General features: G+C 45.4%; 1 protein-coding gene across 5 annotated transcripts in view; it reads right to left on the reverse strand.

Moving 5' to 3' along the window:
* hdac4 (histone deacetylase 4) overlaps positions 1–23,751 on the reverse strand; it is a 119,835-nt gene that overhangs the window by 47,621 nt on the left and 48,463 nt on the right. For 3 of the 5 annotated variants that reach the window (XM_076746757.1, XM_076746758.1, XM_076746756.1), the window contains 4 exons: positions 4,762–4,971; positions 4,508–4,653; positions 3,712–3,862; positions 1,201–1,321 (listed from right to left, as the gene is read on the reverse strand). In XM_076746757.1, coding sequence (XP_076602872.1) covers positions 1,201–1,321; positions 3,712–3,862; positions 4,508–4,653; positions 4,762–4,971 — 628 coding nt within the window. Of the gene's footprint in view, positions 1–1,200; positions 1,322–3,711; positions 3,863–4,507; positions 4,654–4,761; positions 4,972–12,525; positions 12,826–23,751 lie in introns of those variants that run through there. The other 2 variants (XM_076746759.1, XM_076746760.1) reach the window with 2 other exon arrangements.

Genomic DNA, 23,751 nt, shown 5'->3' on the forward strand with positions numbered 1-23,751 from the left:
ACAACAATGTGGGTGGAATAGAGAAAGAGACAAAGAAAAGCGAAAAGCATCCTCTGCTTATCACCTTCAGCCAGCAAAGAGAACGAGGCCTCGTTTGAAGGAGGCGAGAGATGCAGGATGAGAGGAGACGCGAGGCTAAAATAAATGCACGGAACATGCGGGAGAATAAAGAAATGGGAGGAATGGCGATGGCGGTGACAGTAACAGAAAACCGGTCTCCTCAGCGATGGCACACTTTCAGACTGATCTGTCATCTCCTGCCTTGGCAGAAACGTTCGACTGCTTAAAGCCTCTTCAAATATTCAAAGTGCAGGAGAGGTGCCATTGTCTTTCCTCTATGCCCACTTCAAACAGACACACACACACACACACAAACACCCCTCGAAGAGAACCAGCCGTCAATCCCTGACAGCAGTCATGGGCAGAGAGAAGCCTCGATCCTGTTTGACTCAGCTGGCAAGGACTCTCAGAGACGCTAATGTTGCTGTTGGTAACTTCTTACACGCTCAGGAAAACTCACACAACAGGCGCTCACAACACCACAAGGTCTGCTGTGTTCGCAAAGCCACGATGACGAGAGACTTTTAGCGCTCATCATCGTGGCTCTTATGGTTGATATTTTCCCACTGTGGTGTTTTTTTTTTAGCTTAAATGAGAACAGGCAAAAACTAAAAGGCTTATAAAAATACATAAAACCCCCCAATGCACTCTGATATTTGATAGCTGGTGAATACAAGGTTTCATCTGCGTGGAATGATTTTAACTTCTCTTCAACCAAAAAAAAAAATGCTAAATCACACAGTAACATTTAAAGTTAACTAAAAGGTTAGTATGAAAAAGGAAAAAGGACAAGTTCCTGTCCTTCATTTGCTTTTTGTAGAAATATGCAGATGTAAAAATATTTGATTTTCTAAGCACAATGCGAGGCTCATGGTTTGCTGTACAAGCTTTCAAAGGAAAAAAAAAATGCTCTTTTTTGACTATGAAGCTTGCTGAAAGGAGGCACATTCATAATTCCAGGCAGTTAGCTGGTGCAGAGTGCAGGAAAGCTCAGCTCTCATTGTGCCTGTCTACTTCTCACACATCAAATCAATTTGAAACCTGAATTTCCGCATAATATCGCTCAAATTCTTCGCCGGAGCACGACCAGTTACATCCCACGCCGTGAGTGGCTCTGCAGCGATGGGCCGTGACACTCACCCATACCAAAAGCGGGGGTCGCTGGGCAGACCGTGGTTGAGGTTTCGCTGAGCCAGCGCTTTCTTCTTGTTCAGGACAAACTCTTGAAGTCGCATCTTAACCTCTGTGCTGGCAATTGCACCTGACAGAGAGATACAGAGAGACACGAGAAGTTCAGTGACCAAAGCTTCGTGCACTTTTCCTCACGACCCTATTTATCACCCAATAAGAAAAACACACGCTTCAGCACTGCATTTCTGTACTGTGCCCTCCTGTCCAATCTGTGACACTAACATGAGGATTATAACGACATCCATCCGCACTCTGACAGATAATGGCTTTCTTCCTGCATACAGAGTGCACGATCTTGCATCAGAGTTTCACTGAAACTCCACAGAGACGACAGCGGCGCTGTTAACGCGCCTGGAAGACGCACATCACGAGTTTCACTCAGCTCCCGGTCTCTGCTCAATTACCACCCTCGTTCTGTAGCTACAAACAAACTGTACCGGGAGGGAGACGCGGATGAGTGAGAGGGAATGAGAAACCGAGAGCGCCAGTGTGGAGTGCAGTGAAGAGGGCAAAAAAATAGGTGTTTTGAGAATATAGGAGGAGGTGTGTTTTCCTAAGAACGTGACAGTGTGAGTGATAACAGGTGATGTGTCAAGCCTGAGAGGGAGTGTGGTAAATACAGTATGTGAAGGTGACAACAGCTAATATATGCTCCCTAAATCACGGTGCATCTGGAAGTGCTGACATCCCAATATATCCGCTTAGCCACTGGAGCAAATTGGGTTTTATGAGACTGCCTTCTATGCAATTTATTGCAGTACTTAACAAAGCTCCCTCTGTTTACAACCCAATGCTCTTTCCAAAGACGTCAAACTGCAGGCTCACTTTGCCCAGCAGAGAATGGCTGAGGAAAAGGACTTCTCTGGCAGAAAACCGTGGTTCCAAACGTGGGTCCACCATTAAGTATATTCAGAAGGATCTGTGCTGAGAAACCGAAGCACTGCCTGCCAAAAACAACCCACATCAGAGCATTTTACAGCCATACTAACAATAATCAATCTTGATTGACTGATTAACTTTACTACACAAATAAAGTAGGAAATATCTCAGTCGTCATACTTGTCTTCACTAGCATGGCTCATACTAATGTGAAATTTGTAACTACGAGTCATTTTCTCCTCATTAGCATGTATGCAGCCTTTTCCAAAAATATATTCAGGCCGTTTGCAGCATTTATGCTCTGTGTGGTCCACGTAAACATGTACGTACAGACTCCAGCATGTTGACAAGAAGCCATTCAAATCTGATAATAAGTCAGTGCAAACATTCAGTGACACTGAGTGAGGCAGGTTGATGTACGGCGCTGTTCAATGACAGAGCAGCTCAAAATGCTATTTGACACAGAACGGCCAGACATTTCCTCCTGCCAGAAAAATACGCAATTGTGTCAAAGCTCATTTGAGTATTAATATCAGCTTAATCTGTCAGAGAGAGCAGCAGGATCAGCGTGACTCCTGACAGCATAGACACCATCAGCGCCCCTGATCCGAATAAATGTTGGAGTGACTGGTTTCACAGCTCAGGCCACCAGTTCTATCACTGGTTTGATTTTACCTGTAAATAAACTTGTTCAGTTAATCTCAGGAAGGAGTTTGGTGAGTAAAACATCATCATAACAGATGCACTGATGGCTGACGCAACAAAAATACAACCCGAGTTGAAATGAACACGTTAGAAAGACGTGCAAATAAACGGATGAAGTCAGATTGCAGTGAACTGCCAGGTTTCATTTTATTGCTAGGAAACAAGAACACATTCTAACAACGAGGGCCATGTGTGCCACTTGAATGCCTTGCTCCTCTCAGCTTGTCTTGGCCGCCTCCTTCTGATATTCCCTGCGGTAAAGGTGTGAGGGCAGGCTGTTCTGGCTGCTGGGCCACAAGGACAGGTGCTGTGACAGAGGGTCTGGAAGGGCCAAGCCTCTCTGACACCTGCTGCGATAAAATGCCACAGAGCCTCAGCACAGTTACAGCAGATGTTGGCAGCGTTTAGGAGTGGGAGAGTGAACATATACGAAGTCAACATGACGGCTTCATTCAGAGCTTGATGTCGCTGATCCACCAGTACGCCCACGAATAAAGAGAATTACGTCACGTCACTTTTTAATTTCAATGAAATGACTCTGCTTTAAAGGTATAACATGAATTATTTCTGCATGAAAATGTCTAACAATGACTATATTTTGTACTTACATGATCCCAAATGCTTACAACAATGTTAAACCAATCAGTCATTTTATTCAAGGTAATGGTGCATTTCATTTTGCTGCCTGTCTACGGAGTCGTATCCTTTGCCCACTATAATTGCTCAAACTTCCTTGGAAGCACCAGATCATACATCAGAGAGTGAGGAAGGAATTCAGCGGGCGTCATTTCCAATGAAGACAGCGACTCCCATAATCCCACGCTACTTCACGACGTCATCAAACTCCACCTTTCTTTCAACAATCACTCTACTTACTCTCCTGCGCCCTGTCCTTGTTTTTGAGCTGCTGGAGCTTGTATTCCCGCTGCTGCTTCTCCAGCTCCTGCTCGTGACGCTGCTGCTCCATCTTCCTCTGGTGCTCCAACAGCTCCTGTTGGTGCTTGAGTGCCAGTAAATCCTGTTGGTGCTGGTAGAGAGAGAAACAAGAGTGTTGAAGAAAGAAAGAGCACAAGGCGGGGCTGAAAATATGGAAACTGAGGAGACCTTGTTTTGACAGGAACCAGCCATGGTCGATTGTAAAGAATCAATAATGTGACATGAAATCAACGAGCTGAGTAAAATAATGAGCACCATGCTTAACTGGAGACTGAGCAGACTGGAGAGCACACAGCCCAGTTATTTTCATGCCAGGCCGATCGTCCTTATTGGCCGATTTTGTGGTCGAGGCAACACCAGTGAGGCTTTTTAGCAAAGTGAGACACACACGCACGTGCGCACACACACACACACAAGGTCTACTGGGGCCAAGGTTCCCATGGAGATGACTAAGCAGCAAAATACTGCCACCAGATCAAATTACACCACTGTACTCACATCACTTAAGTGTACACATGCTTCCTCCTGTCCTCTACTGCTGGTGCATTTCTGCTGAGTGCAGCCCTACAGCGGCTGTATCCAAGGAAGGACTCCCTCCTCACCCCTCATCCACACTCTCACACACACACACACACACACACACACACACACACACACACACACACACACACACACACACACACACACACACACGTCTGAAGCAGAGAGGTGATGCTCTCTGCTCCTCTCACCTCACCTTGATATGCTCCTGCAGCTGGACCTCATGTTGTCGCGACAGCTGTTCATGCTGCCTCTGGAACTCGGCGATCAGTAGCTGTCTCTGGAGCTGCTGCTTGTGCTTGAGAGCTACCAGCTCCTGCTGCAGCTGGTGCTCCTGGTGGTCTGTAGGAGATTTTCACGACTTTATCATTCAGAGCGCGTTTGTGTTAAATACCCAGGATGTGACTTTTTAACCAAAAGACGTGACAGGCAGAGATCATCCCCACTTACTGATGGCTGAGGCACGGCCTGGCTCGGAGGACGCGGGACAAGCTGTGGATGTGGGTGGTGTGGGGTGGGGTTGGGGAACCAGGCCGAAGGGGGGCTGCTGGTGGTGGTGGTGGTGGTGGGGGTGGTGGTCCACTACGCGCAGGTCCATGGGAAGGATGGCTGTGGTGGTGGGGGGCACCTGCATGGGCAGTGCTGCCGTGCTCACGTCCACTGGAAGAGGAGGCCAGAAGAGTGGGAGAGGAACAAGCACATGCAGATGGAGTTTGTTTAGAGCATGATGCAACTGAGCATTTACAATGCAGATCTCTATACTCAGAGTCAGCACCGGCTAAACAATTCACTGCAGAAAGACTCACAGAGCCAACTATAACTATGACAGGTCACCACACACACATGCTGTCCAATCTGCTTATACAAACAATGGACAAAAATGAAAATACAACCACGATTCCACAAAAGTTGGGACGCTGTGCAAAAGATTAAGCTAAACAGAACGTGGTAGTTTCATCCTTTTAGACATGCATTTAGTTGAAAACAGCACAAAGACAATATATTGAATGTTTGACCTCATCAGCTTCATTGATGTTTGGAAATATCTGCTTATTTAATCTGAATTTGATGCAGCAGCACATTTCAAACAAGTTGGGACAGGAACAACTAAAGGCTGGGAAAGATGTGGAACGCTCCAAAAACACCTGTTTGGATCATTCCACAGGTAAACAGGTTGATTGGTGACAGGTGAGAGGATCATGATTGGGTATGAAAGGGGCATCCTGGGAAGGCTCAGTCGTTCACAAGCGAGGATGGAGCGAGGTTCACCACTTTGTGAACACATGATAAAGGAGATGACTACACGAGCTCAGGAACACTTTGGAAAACCACTGTGGGCAAACGAGCCTGTTTGCATTTGTTTTTATTTAGATTTTACACAACATCTAAACGTTTTTGGAATCAGAGCTGCACATAAAAAAGGAAGACTCCCAGAGAGAGCTGTGCTTCGTGTCTGCTTTCTACAGTTACACTTCCTACTGTATGTAGAGATTACCATCTTCGCCTGAAAACGAGCCTCTGTGTTCAACATGTGCGTGTCTCTGCTCTGAGGATTTGACCCAAACAGCAGATTTGTCTCTGTTGGTTGCAGAGTTAAACTTGGCAGGAAAAAAATGACCTTCTTACTGCAGTGTTTCTACGTGTTCAGTCAAAGATCCTCAACACGGCTAAAAGGACGTGAGCGTTACTAAGGAAATAGAAAATTCATGTCATTTCTTCTCAGAATATCTGTTTTTATAGTTTGATTACATAATTAATTCAAGGTCCAAGCTGTTTAATATCCTTTGATAGCAGCCAAAACATCCTGTCCTCCCTGATCCAAATAAGACACATGGACACTTGTTACATCAGCTGTCTGGACGCTGCAGCCTTGACTGCTGCACTCTGCATTACACTTCACACTGGCTGCGTTTGCTCGTAGTGTTGGCAAACTAGGGGCTTAAGCCTGTTGTAGAGTTGTACACATTGGGTAAGAGCATTAGCAAAACACTAAAAACATAAAACGTGTCTGAGATTTAGAGAGCCGCAGATCATCGGAGTGACAGTCTGTGCTGTAGCGGGGGCAAAGTGTATAGGAAGCCTCCCTCGTGCACTGTTTACACACATTCATGCAAACATCATTCTCACAGAACGCCTGCACACACCATTTCACACATTTTCTGAACACGAACGACAAAACAGGCGAGCACACACACGGGTGGAGTGATGAAACTCAGCAGCAGAGGGCAAAAACAATCCCCCTGAAACATGAGTTTTGCAGCGGGGATTTGCTGACACGCATACAGACTTACTGTGTGTGTGTGTGTGTGTGTGTGTGTGTGTGTGTACAGTAACACTACTGCTCGCTGTAAGTGCAATGCTGGTCGTGTGCTGTATGCTTGTGCTCTGGTGTGTGCGTCTGCTACAGAGAAAGCTAAGTTGTGTGTGATGTTGAAGGAGCTGGATTCTCAGTGTCACATCTGAGAGGACTCAGACGACAACACAGCGAAAGATCCGCACGTCGCATCATTACAGTCTACATAGATCTACACAAACACACAGGGTCACACATAAAGCAAAAAGGTCACAGGCACGAGCCCTACACACGTCACGACTGACACAAGAATAGAATCGACTGTCTTTCCTCCTTATGTTGCATTTAATCCGCAACAAATATTCTGCTTCATCCGAATAATCCAGTGAAGCAGCAGAGGTCGGTCGTGCTTTGAAACATGGATACTGAGAGCAAACACGGGGAAAGCAACATCCCTCCATCAACATGGTTGACGTGCAAAAACTAGAGCGTTAGTGCAATCAGATCATTTCCAAAAAAGCAAGCAAACACAGCAGCTTACCCACGGACAGCAACCTGACTGTATAACCTGACTACACAACAGGGAAACAAGAACAAAAGCAAACAAAGTGTTTGCCATCTTTAAAGCCTTGGTGTGTACCCAGAACATGGCTTGCTGTGATCAAACACTCTCAACAGGCTACTTTATTTTAGATACTTGCAGGCTTCAGACTGGCAGTGCTGCTGGTACGAAAAGAGACGCTATGCAGCGTGAGCTTTACATGTGGAGGTGTGTGAAAGTCTCATTTCGACCATATCAAGACAAACCAGTTAAAGCACAATAAACCAGATCTCTAGTTTCAGTTGCTGTGTGTTACAAAAACAATCATTTGAAAAGAGAAGTCAGCAAGGCTTTAAGGTTCTGCATAACCAGACCTTCAAACATGGAACCAAATCACTTCTCAATTCTGTGCTCGATATCTGAACTCATGATCAAACCCTCTTTTCTGATCGATATCTGCTCCGTAGAGAACCACCTTGCACCATACCAAGCCCTCTGCCAGTCATCAATACCCCGAAACCAGTGGAGAGCATCTCCGACCTATCGTGGACGTCCTGAGATCCCCAGTGACCAATGAGGTGGCAATAGAGTTGCAGTTACTTGCTGTGATAGCCAATGACATCTTTGGTACCGGGCAGGTTTTCAGTGTGGGAGGAAACTTAACACCACCCAGCGGGACAGCAGGGGGAGAAGAAAGGGTGTGGCCGGGCCAGACATGCTGGTGCTTCACTGGTGTGTGTGCGTGTGTGTGTGTGTGTGTGTGTGTGTGTGTGTAATTGTATCACTGTACTTCTAAGGATTTGTTTGAAAGCTGTGTTAGAAATTAATTTTATTTTGAAAAGATGGAGGATGTTTCAATGTACAGAGGCTCCAGCTCCAGCTCGTGTGCTGTGTTGATAATCCAAACATAGACTGTTCACGCTGACAAAAATCAGCTGCTTACGTCAACATTTATGATGCAGTTTAATCTTTTTTTTAATCTACTTTAAGGTTTAGGGTTAGACGCATACAGAGGAAGCCGTGTGCAAATGTGCGTTAAAATGATTCCTCAACCTCTGACCTACAAACTTGCCTGTTTCACTTCCAGATTAACAAGCTATAGAAAGACGGCCGCATTAGAAAACGCTACTGTTTGTCATCCCCGCTCTGAGCAATCTGTGCCAATCATCCGTGCTCTCCAAACAAAGCCTTTCCCAGTGAACCATGGTAAACTTTCAGCCCACCACCTCGCATTCGCCCTACACGCATGCATTTACACACACATGTCTGTCAACTGTTTGCACACATATTTAATAAGCAGTAAACAACAAGGTCAAACTAACAAAACCTTTTGTTGGGTCAGTGCACTTCAAACGGCGTGCCACCCTTTCAGAGGCATACCGGCACCAGCTATTCCTGCACCACCGTGCCAAACACGCAGGGAGCATCACCTCAATTAACGCCTTTTATGCTGTATATTTTCCCATACAGACTTCCGTCGACGGGGCTGGCCCCTGGAGTTAGCCTAGCACTCGCCCTCAACTCCAAACTATTTATGTACGGTTTCCCAAGTGCTTTACTCTGTAAGCATGCCACAGGCTTCACAAGGGCTGTTTGTTTTCGCAGAGACAAATGGGGTTCCCACCCCCAAAATTACAAAACAAAAAATTTACACATTCTGCTCCAATGTTTTCTCATGCAGCGACAAAATCCCCACAGTCCTTCTGGGAAAATGCGAATACGCATCAAGCAATTTATGGCTTTTACTGAATTTTACAGGCAAACACCATCAATTGCGACAACACTGACAGGTCTCTCGCAAGGCCCGAACAAATTCTGTTTCCTTGTAATTGAGAAACAATGAAACCCATATTTTCACAGCAGAGATCAGCGAGCGGCCCAATAAAAAGATGTCAAACACTAACGTTTACAAAGAGGGTGATGTGTGGCGTCGTGATGCAGAAGACAAACAGGCCGCAGTGAGGGCCTCTGCCAGCCACAGCCACCCAAACGACTTGTGATGAGAGGCCTGAGACGCACAAGCCTGGATGCACGCAGCGTTGACCTGAGCCATGAAGTTACCCAACAACAAGCACAACAGAGAACACTAAAGCTTGAGTAAAAGGGAGCCTGCGTCTACACAAAAGTCAGATTTATTGTATACTTGTGTTTTGAGTCATATTGTGTTTCCATGCTCAGTAATCCTCACAGGTTGTTGTGTTTCTTATCATATCCTCTGGAAGTGCAGCTGTACGCTGTGTGCATAAACTCTAATTTGAATTTCTATCTGTGTGTTTTATCCTGTTAGCACGGCCGGTCTTTTACAGACCAGTGATCGATGGCCGGCTGCAAGACTGAGGCAAGGCAAGAAAAAAAAAACTTCATTACAGCCACCTATCCTCAAGCTGCGGGGCACAGAGGAAGGGGGAGAGAGAGGAAGAGGAGGGTGGTGTAAACACTGCTCACACCAGCTACTCAGAGGCGAAGCACACTGGCTGGCACATCACTTTGTACAGAGCCATCTGCAGGTTGTGATATCAGCTACACACAGAGGTACGAAGGAGCTTCTGATATGTGTGATGGATATCCTTTACGTGTCAGCACCACAGTCTATACCTGAAACACACCTGCTTCTGTAGTTTCATCTTTTTGGTTAAGTTTACATGACATAAAGGGACAGAAAAGGGAGGACTTTGAATCAAAGGTTTCGGTGTAGAGCTGTCAGACTATGTGGAAATATAAGATTCTTCAGAATCAATGTTTATCAAAACCTGCTGTTTAATTTGATTTAATCATTGTGTCTAAGCTGTTCAAGACTGTACCAACAGATTCCAAGTACGTCTGCTCTGGATAATTTAAAGAGCTGTCAAATGATCTGATGGCACACAGGGAGCACATCTGTGTCATGTCTGACTGACAGCTCCCGGTCAAGCTGACACGGCCCCGCAGGATCGCAGTGCTGCTGCAGTCGTGTCACGACAGGCAGCTCTCTGAATAACAATCCTCGCAAGCGTGTTTACAGTAAACAAAGCTTTGTGAATGGCAGCAGACAAACAGGGCGACATTCAGCACCCAGCAGGGTGCAGGCACCTGTGAAGTAATTAGTCCAGCTTACAAGGATGGCACTCTGTGAATGTGCCGTGAGGGCATGGTGTCGAGCCAACAGGAGGAGAGGTGGACGCACGAGCCGACTCCCCCTGACAGCACCGGACACGATAACAAACCTGCCGCGAGCGTGGCCGAGCAGGTCCCAGTATGGGCTGCCATCGTTAGCGACGTGAGCGCTTTTGTGCAAATAAATAGAATACAGAGGGTAAACTACACAAAGTCACATGATCTTTTTCCTTACATCAGCATATGAAAACTCTGCAACTCTGGTCAAGTAAAAATCTTCGACAACTCTTTCCATATGCAGTCTGTTAGTGTGGCAGCTGAAGGGCCATTAAAGCTACGGAGGACCATTAAAGCTATGAGGGGCGGAAGTAAGATAAACTGTTGATTTCCAGACGGGAAACTGTGTGTACTTTGTGAGAATCCCATGGAGATGTGAGGCTTCCCCACGTCAGGCACGATGATGTAAACTCTGGCTGAACTCATCAGAAACTGACACAAACAACGTGGCTGCTGAAATGTCAGCCTGCGCCACCTCTTTTCTGTCCCTCATCTATTCATCCATCACCATCGGTGTCCCTCTACCGCTGACTCTTCCCCTCCCTCCGTCCCTCCTCTCATCCCCCGTCTCCCATGATCAGGCTATGATCATGGATCACACAGAGGGGGTTATTTATAGAGCAGGATTCCCGAGGGAGCTCCTCGCCCCACCAGGCATCCATGCACTCAGACAAAACGCCATGCATGTTTAACTCACAGTTTATGAGAAGCTGAGTGCGCACACTCATCTAAAATTCAACAAGAGTCAGTGAATGTCAGCACAGTGTGTGTGATGAAAACAAAGCTGTGCATAAAAATAAAACGTGACAGCGGTGTAAGGCCTGAAATTTAAGAATGAATAGTAATTGCTGACATAGTGTTACCCAGCCGTGAGCCCCTCACACACACACGCAGACACACACAGGTGCTGGCAGAGGAGGGAGGCAAACGCCATGGCGACTGGTGGGATTGTGGCCAGCGGTTGGTTGGACAAAGGAGGAGGGGTGGGGCTAGAGATGGAGGAAGGACCAATGATTGTAGGCAACTAATTCAACACATGGCCTGCATGTGCATTCAGCTCAACCCTTTTACTGTCAAGCCTGGGAAGGGTGTGTATGCGTGTGATATATGTGACTGCATGTCCCCGGAGCCTGCTGTAGTGTGTGTCACCACCTCTTTGTTTTCCTCATCTCTCTCCTCTTTCTCTGAGGACAGCTGGTCAGCGTTAAAGCCATCGAATGCAACTTCTGCAGCCAGTTAAAACATTATTTAGGGATGATGTGTTTTCAAGGGGGGTAATGCAGAGATAAACCACACCTTTAACTGGCCTTTCCTGACTAGCTAGTCTGCACACAACTGCATATAGCAGAGCCACGACACACCGAGAGACCTGGAGCCACATGGTCACACTGCATGCGCACTGGCCTCCGACCAAAATACAAACAAAACCCTTATTATCAAGTGACGCAAGAGCAGAAAATGTAATCCAGCACAGAAATCTCATTCAGAAAAAAAGGTTTTACTCTAAATTTTTTTGATCAGAGGCTTCAACGGTTTTACAGGCTTTTTAGTGAGAACTTCACATTTCAGAATATTCACCGACTTTCTTCAAATGCTGAGCAATCAGCAGTGAAAACGTGCCCTGAGACCCATTTCTGAGATGAAATCCCTCATTTTGTAAGAACACAAACTTTCATGCATACCCCCCTTTACACACACACACACACACACACACACACACACACACACACACTCGGAGGCACAAAACACAAACACGCACACATGCGCACAATAAGCTGTGGGGAGGAACAGACGCAGCCACTGCCATCTGCTCCATTCAGTTAAAGGCTGCACTGAGTGGTGCTGAGCAAGACTCTCCATACATCAGTCCCACTCAATAAACACTGCCACTACTCGAAGCTGCACACCCACACAGCAAATGAACATGTTCACACAAACATACACTCTCTCCTCAAGCGAGCGCGCACGCACACACACACGCACACACACACACACACACATACAGTCAATATTCATAGACTAAATGAGTTTATATAAACACATGCCCAGGGATCACACACACACTGACTAAACATACTGAAACAATATATAATCAATCAACACACACTCAAGAACTTCACAAACTCCTCTTCTACACACAGTACATGACAAAGCAGCCGAGTGTGAACGAGGACCTCATCCACACACCATCCAAACAAACAGTGCACGCGGTAACAACAGGAGCTCTTACCCATCAGTTGTGCTGTCCGGCTGTTGTGCGCCTGTGTGTGTCTGTGTGTAGTGCGGTGTACAGTGTCGAAGAGAGAGGCGAAGTGTGCGCTCGTAGCCAAAAAGTGCGACTCAGAGCAGAGCCGTAAAGTCCGCGGCGGCGTGAGGATACAGCGGACCAACCTGGTTTTGGTGGTGAGAACAGACCTCTCTCCCTCCCCGTCTTTCACACTCTCCGTCTCTCACTCCACCGCTTCTCTCTGTTTCTCCCGCTGACGTGCTTCGCTCTGCCCTCCGGCTGCCACTCTCTCTCCCTCCCTCTGCTCCTCCCGTCCCCTCCCACTCTCTCTCTCTCCCTCTCTCTCCCTCTCTCGGTGACATCAGAGGGCAGTCTCAGGCATGTTGAGCATTTTATGGGAGTCTCTCTCTCTCTTTCAGATTGTGACCACACTCTCATTTGACTAGACAAGCACTGTGCTTTTATGAGCCACCTCTGCTTTTTTTTTTCTTTTCCAGAGCTCCGGGTTTTTGTTTCTCACATTTGTTGGTGTGTTACTTGTTGCACACACACACACATTCACACACACTTCTGGATGCGCTCTCTCTAAAACCCTCCTACACACCAGCAGCCCGGCAGAACAGACAGTTGTTGTGAAGTTGACTTGATGATAATGGATGCTTGCTTGGCCTTGCAACTGGAACACTTTACAACCACTGAACACACACGCACGCACACACACGCACACACACGTCTCTGTCCACTGCACACAGCTTACAGCTGGGGCTTCAATACTTTTTGACTCCTCCACATTAGCAATTTTTGCTTGGATGCTTTGTCAGTCTTGTTTACATTTTTACAGTCATAACTTAATAAAGTCTGTGTCTCTCAAGGGTGACGTGCATTACAAAGGAAGGCTGTGATTTGGGGGAAGGACGCTTAAAGTACCATAAAAGAAATATCCAGGGAGCTGCACTCAAGCATTAAGAAAACATTGAAAAAAAAAATGCAAACAGTAATTCTTGTAAAGACAAAGAGAACAACAAAGAGAGAAGGTGGATCGGAGCAGAGGCAGATTTAGACATGCATGCCTGAGAAGCGTGTTGCAGGTAAGTGATGAGGTTTGGATTGAATGATAACGAGGGCCAATTAGGGCGGTTGAAGGACTCGCATATCGAGTGGCATCAGAGTCCGCTAACGACAAGCGCTCCTCTGGGGGCGACACCTGACATATGTCCTGCTGTCATATCAATGGGCAGTGTGACACTCAGCCAACAGGAGAGAATGAAACAGGCAGGACCGAGCTGACCGCAGAATATTTGTTTACTTGGCGAGCGTGTAATTGTATAAAGAAATCCACCTAATGCAAAGGTGGCGACTTCATAGTCCATCAGCTGATCCATGCACGATCATTAGCTCCTAAGTCTCTACTATAAAACTAACAAGCCACTATCGGAATGCGCCTGCCCAATCAGATTGGAATATGTAAATTACTGAACACTGAACGCACCCAAAAGCTACAGGCAGACCAGAGCAGAGGCGACAAAAGCACAGTAAAAGAAAAGACACCTCAACAACAACCGGAAATGGACGGATCCAACACCACAATTACTCCCATGTGACACTGATCAATACCCTATAAGTATGTGCAATGCTATAAACTGATTGATCAAAAACCAATCAGGTATCTCTCCCTCCCACTGCCATATATTTAGAGTTTTTTTAAGCAAATTACGTGTGAATATTTTTACAAAGACCTGACTTCAAAGGGATTTTCATGTATTCTGGCTACTTAGACCACGTGTGATGTCACCAAACTGTAGCTAATAAGATTGATTCAGGTGTAATTTGACCCACCCTATGAGGTGAAACACGACTGACAGGAGAGAGAGGGAGATTCCCACAGAGTTTTGTCTAGTTTAATCCGTCTGCAGGCATGTTGAGACGAGGAAACAGATTATTTATACTTATTCAACTGGTTTCAGTTTCAGTTTAAGTCAGACTTGTCTTGTTATATGCATTCACTGACGTTTCTGTATAATGTAATGTGTGTAAACTCAACTGAAAACAGCATAAAGACAATATACTTAATGTTTTAGCTCATCAGCTTCATTGATTTTTCTAAATATTTGCTTATTATTGTGAATTTGATGCAGCAACACGTTTCAGACAAGCTGGGACAGGAGCAACTAAAGGCTGGGAAAGATGTGGAACGCTCCAAAAACACCTGTCTGGAAGGTGTACAGGTAAACAGGCTCGTTGGTAACAGGTGATAGTATCATGACTGGGTTTTAGGGTTTTGGAATTAGGGTTAAACGCATATAAAGATCCTGTTAAAAGTCAGCTGATAAAATTGATAATGTGAAACAGAAATAGTGTGCAATCTATTAAAAACACACAAATGAGGCCACATTTCTCATCACCTCAAAAAAGCTGACTTGGTTTCTTGTTTGTGTTAAAGAAATCAAGTTACTTCAGAAACCATAATCACATGTAAAGGCACCGATTTTTGTACACATTTCCAGATCGATTTTGTGTGTGTGTGTGTGTGTGTGTGTGTGTTTGCAGGAGCTATTTTTGAAGTTCAGCATAGAATCCAGGAAGCCAAGTTTTGTTTAATCAGACAACACACCCACACACCTGGCTGCGATAAAAGTCTACGTTATCAGCTCGTCGTACGGTGTTGACGTCAGCGGCTTAGCTAAGCTTCATGCAGCCATGACACTGATAACAGCAACTGCTACTGAGCGCAAACCACAATGGCGCACACACACACACACACACACACACACACACACACACACACACACACACACACAAACACCTCTTTGGAACAGGGAGAATCACCGGTGGGGAGGGCAGTGACCAAACTGAGGCAGAAGAGCACCACATGAACTTTGCGGTAAAACTCAATGTATGAACATTAGGTTAGATGGTGAATAACACGGTCAAAGATCAGCGGCGGCGAGGTGGCAGCTTGGCAAACAAAAAACAGCGGAACACGTGGAAAAGCTTTTGAAAATGTTTTTTTGGCCATGACGGAGGAGAAAAAGAGAAATCCACAGAACTTGTTAAAGACTGGCGGAGCGTTACAGGGCTCAGGGGTCTGTTCAGATGAACTGCGTATTACGCAAGCAATCAAACTGAATTTGTTTGTGAGTACAGCAGTTGGCATGAATGTGATGCAGCACAATGCAGCGAACACTTCAACTCACAACAAATAAAGTAGTTTCAAGACAAAGACTGACAAGAATGTCAAGCATGTGGAATAGACAAAAGGTCTCGCATCCTGTAATAAATGGCTCAAACTTTCTTCCGCGTTGTGTTTCTGTGCTGTTGATTTTTGCCTCATTAAGACGAGCAACCAGATCTTTATGTGCGTGGCTTGCTGCCAAAAAGTGATACTGACGTAAGCCAACTTCCAAAAGTCAAGCTGGTGAGCTGTGGCACATTCTCCAGATCTGTTTTCCACGAGGCAGCGGGCCATAGGAGGCCCAACTTCTTTTACTACATCTAACAGAGACAAATCAAAGCCCACATTATATCTGCATCAGACGGGTCCACGTATGGAGACATGAATGAAAGCGTCTACGCGAGCCCTTGTGTGCAGGTGTGGTGTGTGACCTAAAGATAAGGCAGTGAACGTCTGTGTGGATGAGGGCCTGTGCAGTTATTTGCAACAGCCAGTGAGAGCAGCAGACGAGGCGATAAGTGAGCATATCCCAGATAAATAGCTCATGTAGCTATCTGCATCAAAGTCTGCGTGCACGTGTGCCTTAAATAATGCATGTGGCATAATGATTGCAAGGCATGCTGAAATACACGGTGTGGCAGCCTGGCAGACAGGACTGATGAATAAGTAATGGACGTGTCCGCCTCGTAATGTACACACGTGCGCGCACACACGCACACACACACACACACACACACACACACACACACACACGAGCATGCATGCAACCATAACCACAAGCTGGTTCGTGCCCGGGAGAGGGAAAAAAAAAAAGACAGCAACTCTTATTTTTATACCCTCCTATGCTCCAGTCTTCCCCCTCCTCTCCACGGTGACGGGGGGGTGGGAGGAGGAGGGTTGCTTTTTTTCATCCATCTCCCCTGAGAACCCCAGACCCGACTCCAAATATGTGAGATACTGTGTCGTTTATTATTGATTTAGGTTATTTATAATACACACTCTCGCTCGCTCTCTCTACAACCCCCCTTCACATCCCTCTCCCTCTGCCTCCCCATTGATTAGTATCAGTGGGGATCTCAAAATACAGATACTAAATCTGAAATTTCTATTTAGAACAATCATTAAACTTTCTAAAATAACCCTTTTCCAATATCTTTCTTGTCAAATAAAAACACAGATTTAGGCGACGCAATGAATTCCTAATGACAATCAGAGCGCGCTCAGTTGATGCAGAATATGAGAACCCACCCTTTTAGTACGCTCTGATGTCTAAATTTAATACTGCTATAAAACACTGCTGCAGTGTAAAAGTATTACTGCGTGCCAAAATCTTGTACTTTCTCCCTCGCATAATCTGCCACTTCTCTCACTTCGCCAAAACATGCAACAGACTTGAGGTTAATAAAAAATATTTTCGAAGGCTTAACAGATCAGCACAAGTAGAGCGCCGTGAGCTCTCAGCTGTGTTAGCGGTCAGTGTCTGCGTTCATTGACCTGCTCTCGCGTAGCTAGTGCACGCGCGCAATTTTCTTCAAATATGTTGAAAATTAAAAACCAAAAAACAAAGTGCAGGTGGAGCAAATTCATATCCAACGGGCAAGTTAAGTTGTGCATTTCATTGCTTTTGCATAAGATGAACACCTTTATACCAAAGACCTACAACAGAACGTGTACTATCATTTGACCGAAGCTGTTCCAGGAACATTCAGAATGAGGAAGAGCGGAGGAGGAATCAATGTCATAGATATGGATATAAACCTGTGAGTTGTTGTCTTTCTCTCTCATGCACACACACACACACAGACAATAAACTGACTACAGAAGCTATAGCACATTATAACAGAGCCGAGCTGCTGTCCCACCGGGCTGTCCACTGTTTTTCAGTATAGTTGTCAGATATGATGATATATACAGTGAAACTTACATACAATTTGCCAACCAACAGAGACGTTGCAGTGCCGTATCTGCAGAAAAGCCATCACTTTAACACCTCTGGTTGTATCAGACCAGTGTTTTGGTTTGTGACTCCTTAAAACAAAAGAGACAGCTCGTCACCACTTGCTTGTATCGACCGACCGAAAGCACTTCAGCCAAAGAGTGATTGCTTTCACTTTGTTCTATTTGAAAAGGAGGCTTGGAGAGGTGAAATTACCCATTTATATTACAGGAGACAAAAATAGAGATGAGAAGAAAGACAGAAAGAAAACAATTTTCTACTTTGAGTCAGGTTTCAGGTTTGAAAAGGCCACTGCTGCCAACATTGGAAATAAATGGAAAATGCACTGCTTTATGGCAATAAAAGCAAACAAACTAGGCTTTAAAATCTTGTTTATATCTCTTGTATCTGCATGCAAGTTTAACAAAAATCAAAAGCATGCAGCTAAATACATAATATTTTTATTTGATCTGCTTCATAACTGGCTAAAAATAACTAATTCTGCAGTGCAAACTTGGGTGTGTGTGCGCACACACAAACACACACACACAAAAGAGTTTGCACAGTCCTCAGATCAAGTTTACCTCAAGCTGCCAATCTGATGCTGTTGAGCTAACAAGCTCTACAAAGATACCCATAACAAGCCTGAACTGCTAACTGTTCTGAGAAAGACCTCGAACACGACGGCTTCAAAACAGCTTCTTAAAAACCAGACGAGGGAAGACAAAGAGATGTTTAGAGCTGCAGTGGGGAGCTCCGTTCATTCATATTTTACACCCTCTCCTTCCGTCTCAATGGTAATGCCTTCCCCAGTCTGTGTCGAGCTTGCAGCAGACAGAGAGCCATTAGCTGTCGGCAATGCTAAACCGAACTTATGAGAGATGTCAGCTTACCACACTGATCCCTGTGTACTTTGAATCACATGGGTCACAGGAACGGCCCTGTGCACTACAGCTAGACCCACAAACTCTTAATGTGCAGCGCAGATTATAGCAACTTGCCTAAAATGGGCCTCATCAATATTTCCTGGGGACTTAAACAGACAGAGAGGTAGTTAAGACCGTAAAGACAGTTATAGACAGAGATGGAGGACAGCATCAAAAAGAAAGATGAGTTCAGGTAGAAGCGAGACAGATTAAAGATCCGAGATTCACACGGTGAGGAAAACAGCTCAGCTATGGAAAGAAACATGTTCCACTTCATCCTGGTGTAGAGCTGGTGATTTGGGCATTTGTCCAATTTCCTAACAATGGTCTGCTTTTCGTGACGTATCTACTTGTGGAGGCTTGCTTATTGTGTTTATACCAGTAATTGAAGAGGAGTCTATTCTTGAACTTATTTTTCCAGATGTCTCGCTCAATAACTTCTTGCAAGTTCATCCCACTCAGAAAACTGATATGAATGATTGTAGGCAACAAATCATGGTCTATTTCTTCTTTTAAATGAGTTTGTGGTAAAATACAGTCTATCACTGACCGCCACGCTGCAGCCATTAGGCTGTGGGCTTGGCTGTAATGAACTCCTCTTCCCGGACAGGGGAAGGCCCGCCCCTGGTCATGGTGGTGTTGCTGGCCAGAAGCTAGCAAACCCCTTGTGAGTGCAAAAGCAAAGGTCTGAACCCTGGAGTGGTCATCCATAATAGATAGCTTCCAGAGGACTCCTCTGGACTCATATGGTCCTGCTTGGGCTTTTAAAGCCTTTACAAACACACCTCTGCATTAACAAGTGAGTTTAAGAGGAAGTGAAAGGTCAAAGCATGGCTGGAGGGAAATATACATAATATCCATCCGTCTATCTTTACATGTGAGCGTAAACAGACTCATTTCAAAGTGTATGACTTCAGGATAACTGTCTTAAAATATAAAACGGGAACTGTAAACACTGCAGAGCTGCAGCATCTAATATGTGGCACCCCATGCTAGCTCTAATGAAAATGATAATGTGACTTATTACCGAGCACTGCGGCTGAAAAACAATTCAGAGAACTGCCTGCTGATATTATCACCTGTCTGTTTTCCGCTGCAGATACTAAGCTAGTGAGACATCTGCCTTAAATTGCAGAAGGGGAAGGTAACAGAAACCACAAACACGCATCAACACGTCACATTAACACAAGCTGAAATCTGCTGGGCCTGTTGCTAACAGCAGCTCGTTGCATTTTAGCATTTAACATGTAGGATTCAGAGAACTATAACCAATAAAACAGACATGGATATTTAGGCTTCGCTGACCAATCGCAGTGGTGATCTTTGAGGGAAAAGATACCATATATGATGTGTTGCATTGGGACGTGCAGACGATTAGTCTGCAACAATGCAGTGTGGACTCGTGGTTCTGAAGGTCAACCAGTGGACTACTCTGTGAAACCCCTCGGAGATGTGCCATTGTTTGCAGGTAGTTGTGAGACAGGAGTGGACAGAAGCTTCAAGTCCCGCCTATTTCCTGACAAGAAGCAAATAAATGTGTGTATGTGGTGTTATCTTTACTTATTATTTTTACCGTGTTTTTACTTTACTTCATTATTTTTGGTGTTGTTTTCTGCTAGTTTCTGCAGCTGCCACTGTTCTAACATTGAACTAATAAGCATGATTACTGGAATAATAACATTAGCATTGAAAGTTGGACACAAAGACAAATTCAGACCAATGACAACATGTTTTATAAAGAATACATATTCCTAATTAGTCTGTGCTCTTTGGCTGTCTGTCCATCTGTACTGTTCGAGAGCAAAAAAAAAAAAAAAAAAAGATTTTGAATGAATTTTTAAAGTCTGCATTTATTCAAACACAAAAACAAAAACACAACCTCAGTCTCCAGACGTCTAGCTCTTGGAAAAGCCAAGCCAGGCAGGCAGCATGGCAAAACACACCAGGCCATATGCAAAATTCATGACATGGTAAAATCCTTTTCCCCTCTACAATACCCACATAAGACAAACTGGCTCTCACACACACACAGTCCGACCTGCTATAGCTGTCAGGATAATGGCGCTGATGCAGACAAAGTAGGTTAAGGCATTGCCTGTTCTGCTGGAAGACAAAAACAAGTCTGTCTCTGAGCACTGTGCCACATTTTCTCAGACCCGAATGTGAAGGGTGTGCGTGTGTGTGTGTGTGTGTGTGTGTGTGTGTCTGTCTGTCTTTAACAGGGTTGACATGAAGGCCACAACCTCAGGCAATGTCTGTAGATATCATTAGGCACTGGTACACTGTCTTGTATTCCCTTTAAACTCCCATCTTTCTCTCAGGATCAAATCTGAAGTCACCACAGCTCTCTGACAGCTTTAGGTTTCCTTCAGACGCCGCATTCAAACTACCGCTCCAGTAATCTGCTCATGCTGTGAACTTGCTGATATTCCGCAGACATTTTTATTCCAAATGGAGGCAATTTATTCTGTTAACTGTGAGGTGCAAGAGAAATAAAAAGACAGATTCAAGGAGATGAGATGAAGCAAAGCACGGGAGATTAAATTTCAGTTCATCAGAAGTTCAAGAGAGCCATTTGGACACATTCCTTGGGCAATGAGTTTGACATGGTTGTTTATGTGTGTGTGTGTGTGTGTGTGTGTGTGTGTGTGTGAGCCTGATGGTGGCTGAGCAGAAAAGAAGCAGCTGCCCACCAACTCCTGCCTACACCAAACTGGCACCAGGCAGAGGAATCCATGCCAGGTCAGAGAGTGTGTGGGGGAGGTTGGGGGCTTCGGGGGCCCATCTGGGGAACTGGCACCGGGGAGTGAGGGCTGTGTGGGCTCCCTGGTGAGCATGTGTATACAAAACAGGTTGTCTTCCATTAGCAAAAGTGGCATGTCACGCAGGTGCTGATTGTGTCGGTTACGGTTGGACCGTGGGGTTAAAATTCACTACAAGGTTCGAGTCTTTTCAATCTTCAATTAGGAATACAGTCTGAGCGAGGGGTGGAGAGTCTGATGTGGTGAATCACTCATGATAATTAACGCTTCATGCCTCAAAGCCCTGTACCTACACTTTACCTATGTTAGAACAGGAGCGCTTGTCGAAGCTTTAAAGCTGAGTGAGTGATGACTAATTGAAGTTATTTGTTGGCAAGTCTCAGGATTTGTGCAGGGGACTGGCACACTGAACTATGATTAAAGGTAACTTCATGTTTTCAGTCACCACAGATACTAATTTCATGGGGATGAATTCTGAGCATCAATAGCGCGGTTGCGAGACTGCACAGAGAAGAAAAAAAAAAGAAAAAGATGACACACAGGTGAAACAGAGATCAAAATCTGCCTGCCAAACTCCCCAAATCTCTGTGTGGGGCATGCTCCTTCTCATCCACAGAGGAAACACAAACACACATATTTGCAATGTCAGGATTAAGGTCAAGCATTCAGTCACACACACAAACACACGCGACTGCAAAACCCAATGTTCCAGCGAGCAGGGAGGGGGGCAGCAGGGGTCTGGCCGGCAGACAAGTGTCTTCGCGCGGTCATGGTGACCTACAGACAGGGTGTCCTCTGGAACACACCTCACTCTCCGTCTCTGGCCTGTCAGCACTAATTCCGTCCCTTCCGACTGCTTTTCCACTCGCTTCTCTTCATGTTTGACATGTTATCCACAAATGCACATTGCAGATTAGTTAATTGACCTATAATTTGGGAGGAACTGAATTTAGAAAAGCCTGTAAATACGGTCTGGAGGTTCACTTGTTCCAGGTTGGACCCGACGCTGAACTGGAAAAGAACTGTGGTCCAACTGATTTTGACAATACAAAGATACGACAGTGCCAGACGGGTTGTCTTAGAAACCACTGGCCTCCTAAGATTTTCTCTTATAGCAGCTTCGGCAGTTCTGTCAGTCAAAATGTCATCTCAGTGAGAGACAGCATTAAACCGATTTGATATTAAGGCAAATACAGGACAAGACCGGACCGATACCGCCGATTTTTACCACCAGGTGCTGCACGTGAACCTGCCACTCCCTCGCAGAACATAATGATGAACGACTGAATGGACGACTTCTGTGGCCGAAAAATGCAGCAAACGTAGAAGTGCCAAAAACTGCAGTTTCTCGAATGGCCACTTGATGCTGGTTTCAAAAGCGAGTGAATCCCCATAGACCCCCAGATTAAAATACCCAACACGAAGCAGACAAAAACACGTTTACAGTCTGGTACAGAAAAGGGTTTTGGTCTCTACAGCTCATTTCTCTATTCAAACTCACTCATTTAAATTATGTTCACTCTTAAAGTTATGCCGTAAATTTGGATGTGGTCACTTTGAGTGACAGCTAGCTGCTAGGTTTCAGCAGCCAGGCTTCATGTGGGATGGCTGGATTCCAAAGCTTCTGATGGGACGATGACAATGACCCCGGAGGCCACAAAGGTAACATTACCATTTTGGACATGGCAGAGATATTTAGCATGTTGTATAGCACACATACTTTGATGTATACATCGAAACCCAAGGACGTTATCGATCCAACTTTAGTGAGAGAGGTCAGAGCACGTCAAAGCTTGAAGTGGAGGGGCTACGGCAACAGAGACCCACACCAAGACCCTCTCTTGTCAGCCCAGAACAGGAGACTGAGGCTCCAGTGGGCACAAGTTTCTGCTGTGGCATTCAGATGGTCACATCAGGATTTGCTATGAACAACACAAACACACGGATCCATCCTGCCTCGTGTCCGTGGTTAAGGCTGGTGGTTTGCGGTGCAATGGTGTGGGGAATACTGCTTGGCACATATTTGGCACATTTGTTCCATTAATATCATCCATCCTCCAATGGCTACTTCCACAACATAACACGGCATGTCACAAACCACACTTCAGTATCAGAGTGGTTCCATAAACATGACGATGAGTTCAGTGTTCTCCAATGATCTGTGGTAAAAGGGGAGAATCTCAGCAGGAACGTGAAGCCAATGAATCTATGATCCGTGATGCTTCCATGTCAGCATGGACCAGAACCTTGGACCCATGTTTCTAGCACCTCGCTCCATCCGTGCAAAGAGAAATCCATCCCTGGACCATGGCGCACATCGGCCAGCTTAAGATGCAGACTGAACATGTGAAATCAGAGGCCAAGCGAGCACAGAAATAGAAACCACATACTGAGAGACGAGAGAGGAGACTGGAGTTAAGTGCGACAGAGGAG

This window comes from Chaetodon auriga, chromosome 13, assembly GCF_051107435.1.
Source record: "Chaetodon auriga isolate fChaAug3 chromosome 13, fChaAug3.hap1, whole genome shotgun sequence".
Taxonomy (NCBI): domain Eukaryota; kingdom Metazoa; phylum Chordata; class Actinopteri; order Chaetodontiformes; family Chaetodontidae; genus Chaetodon; species Chaetodon auriga.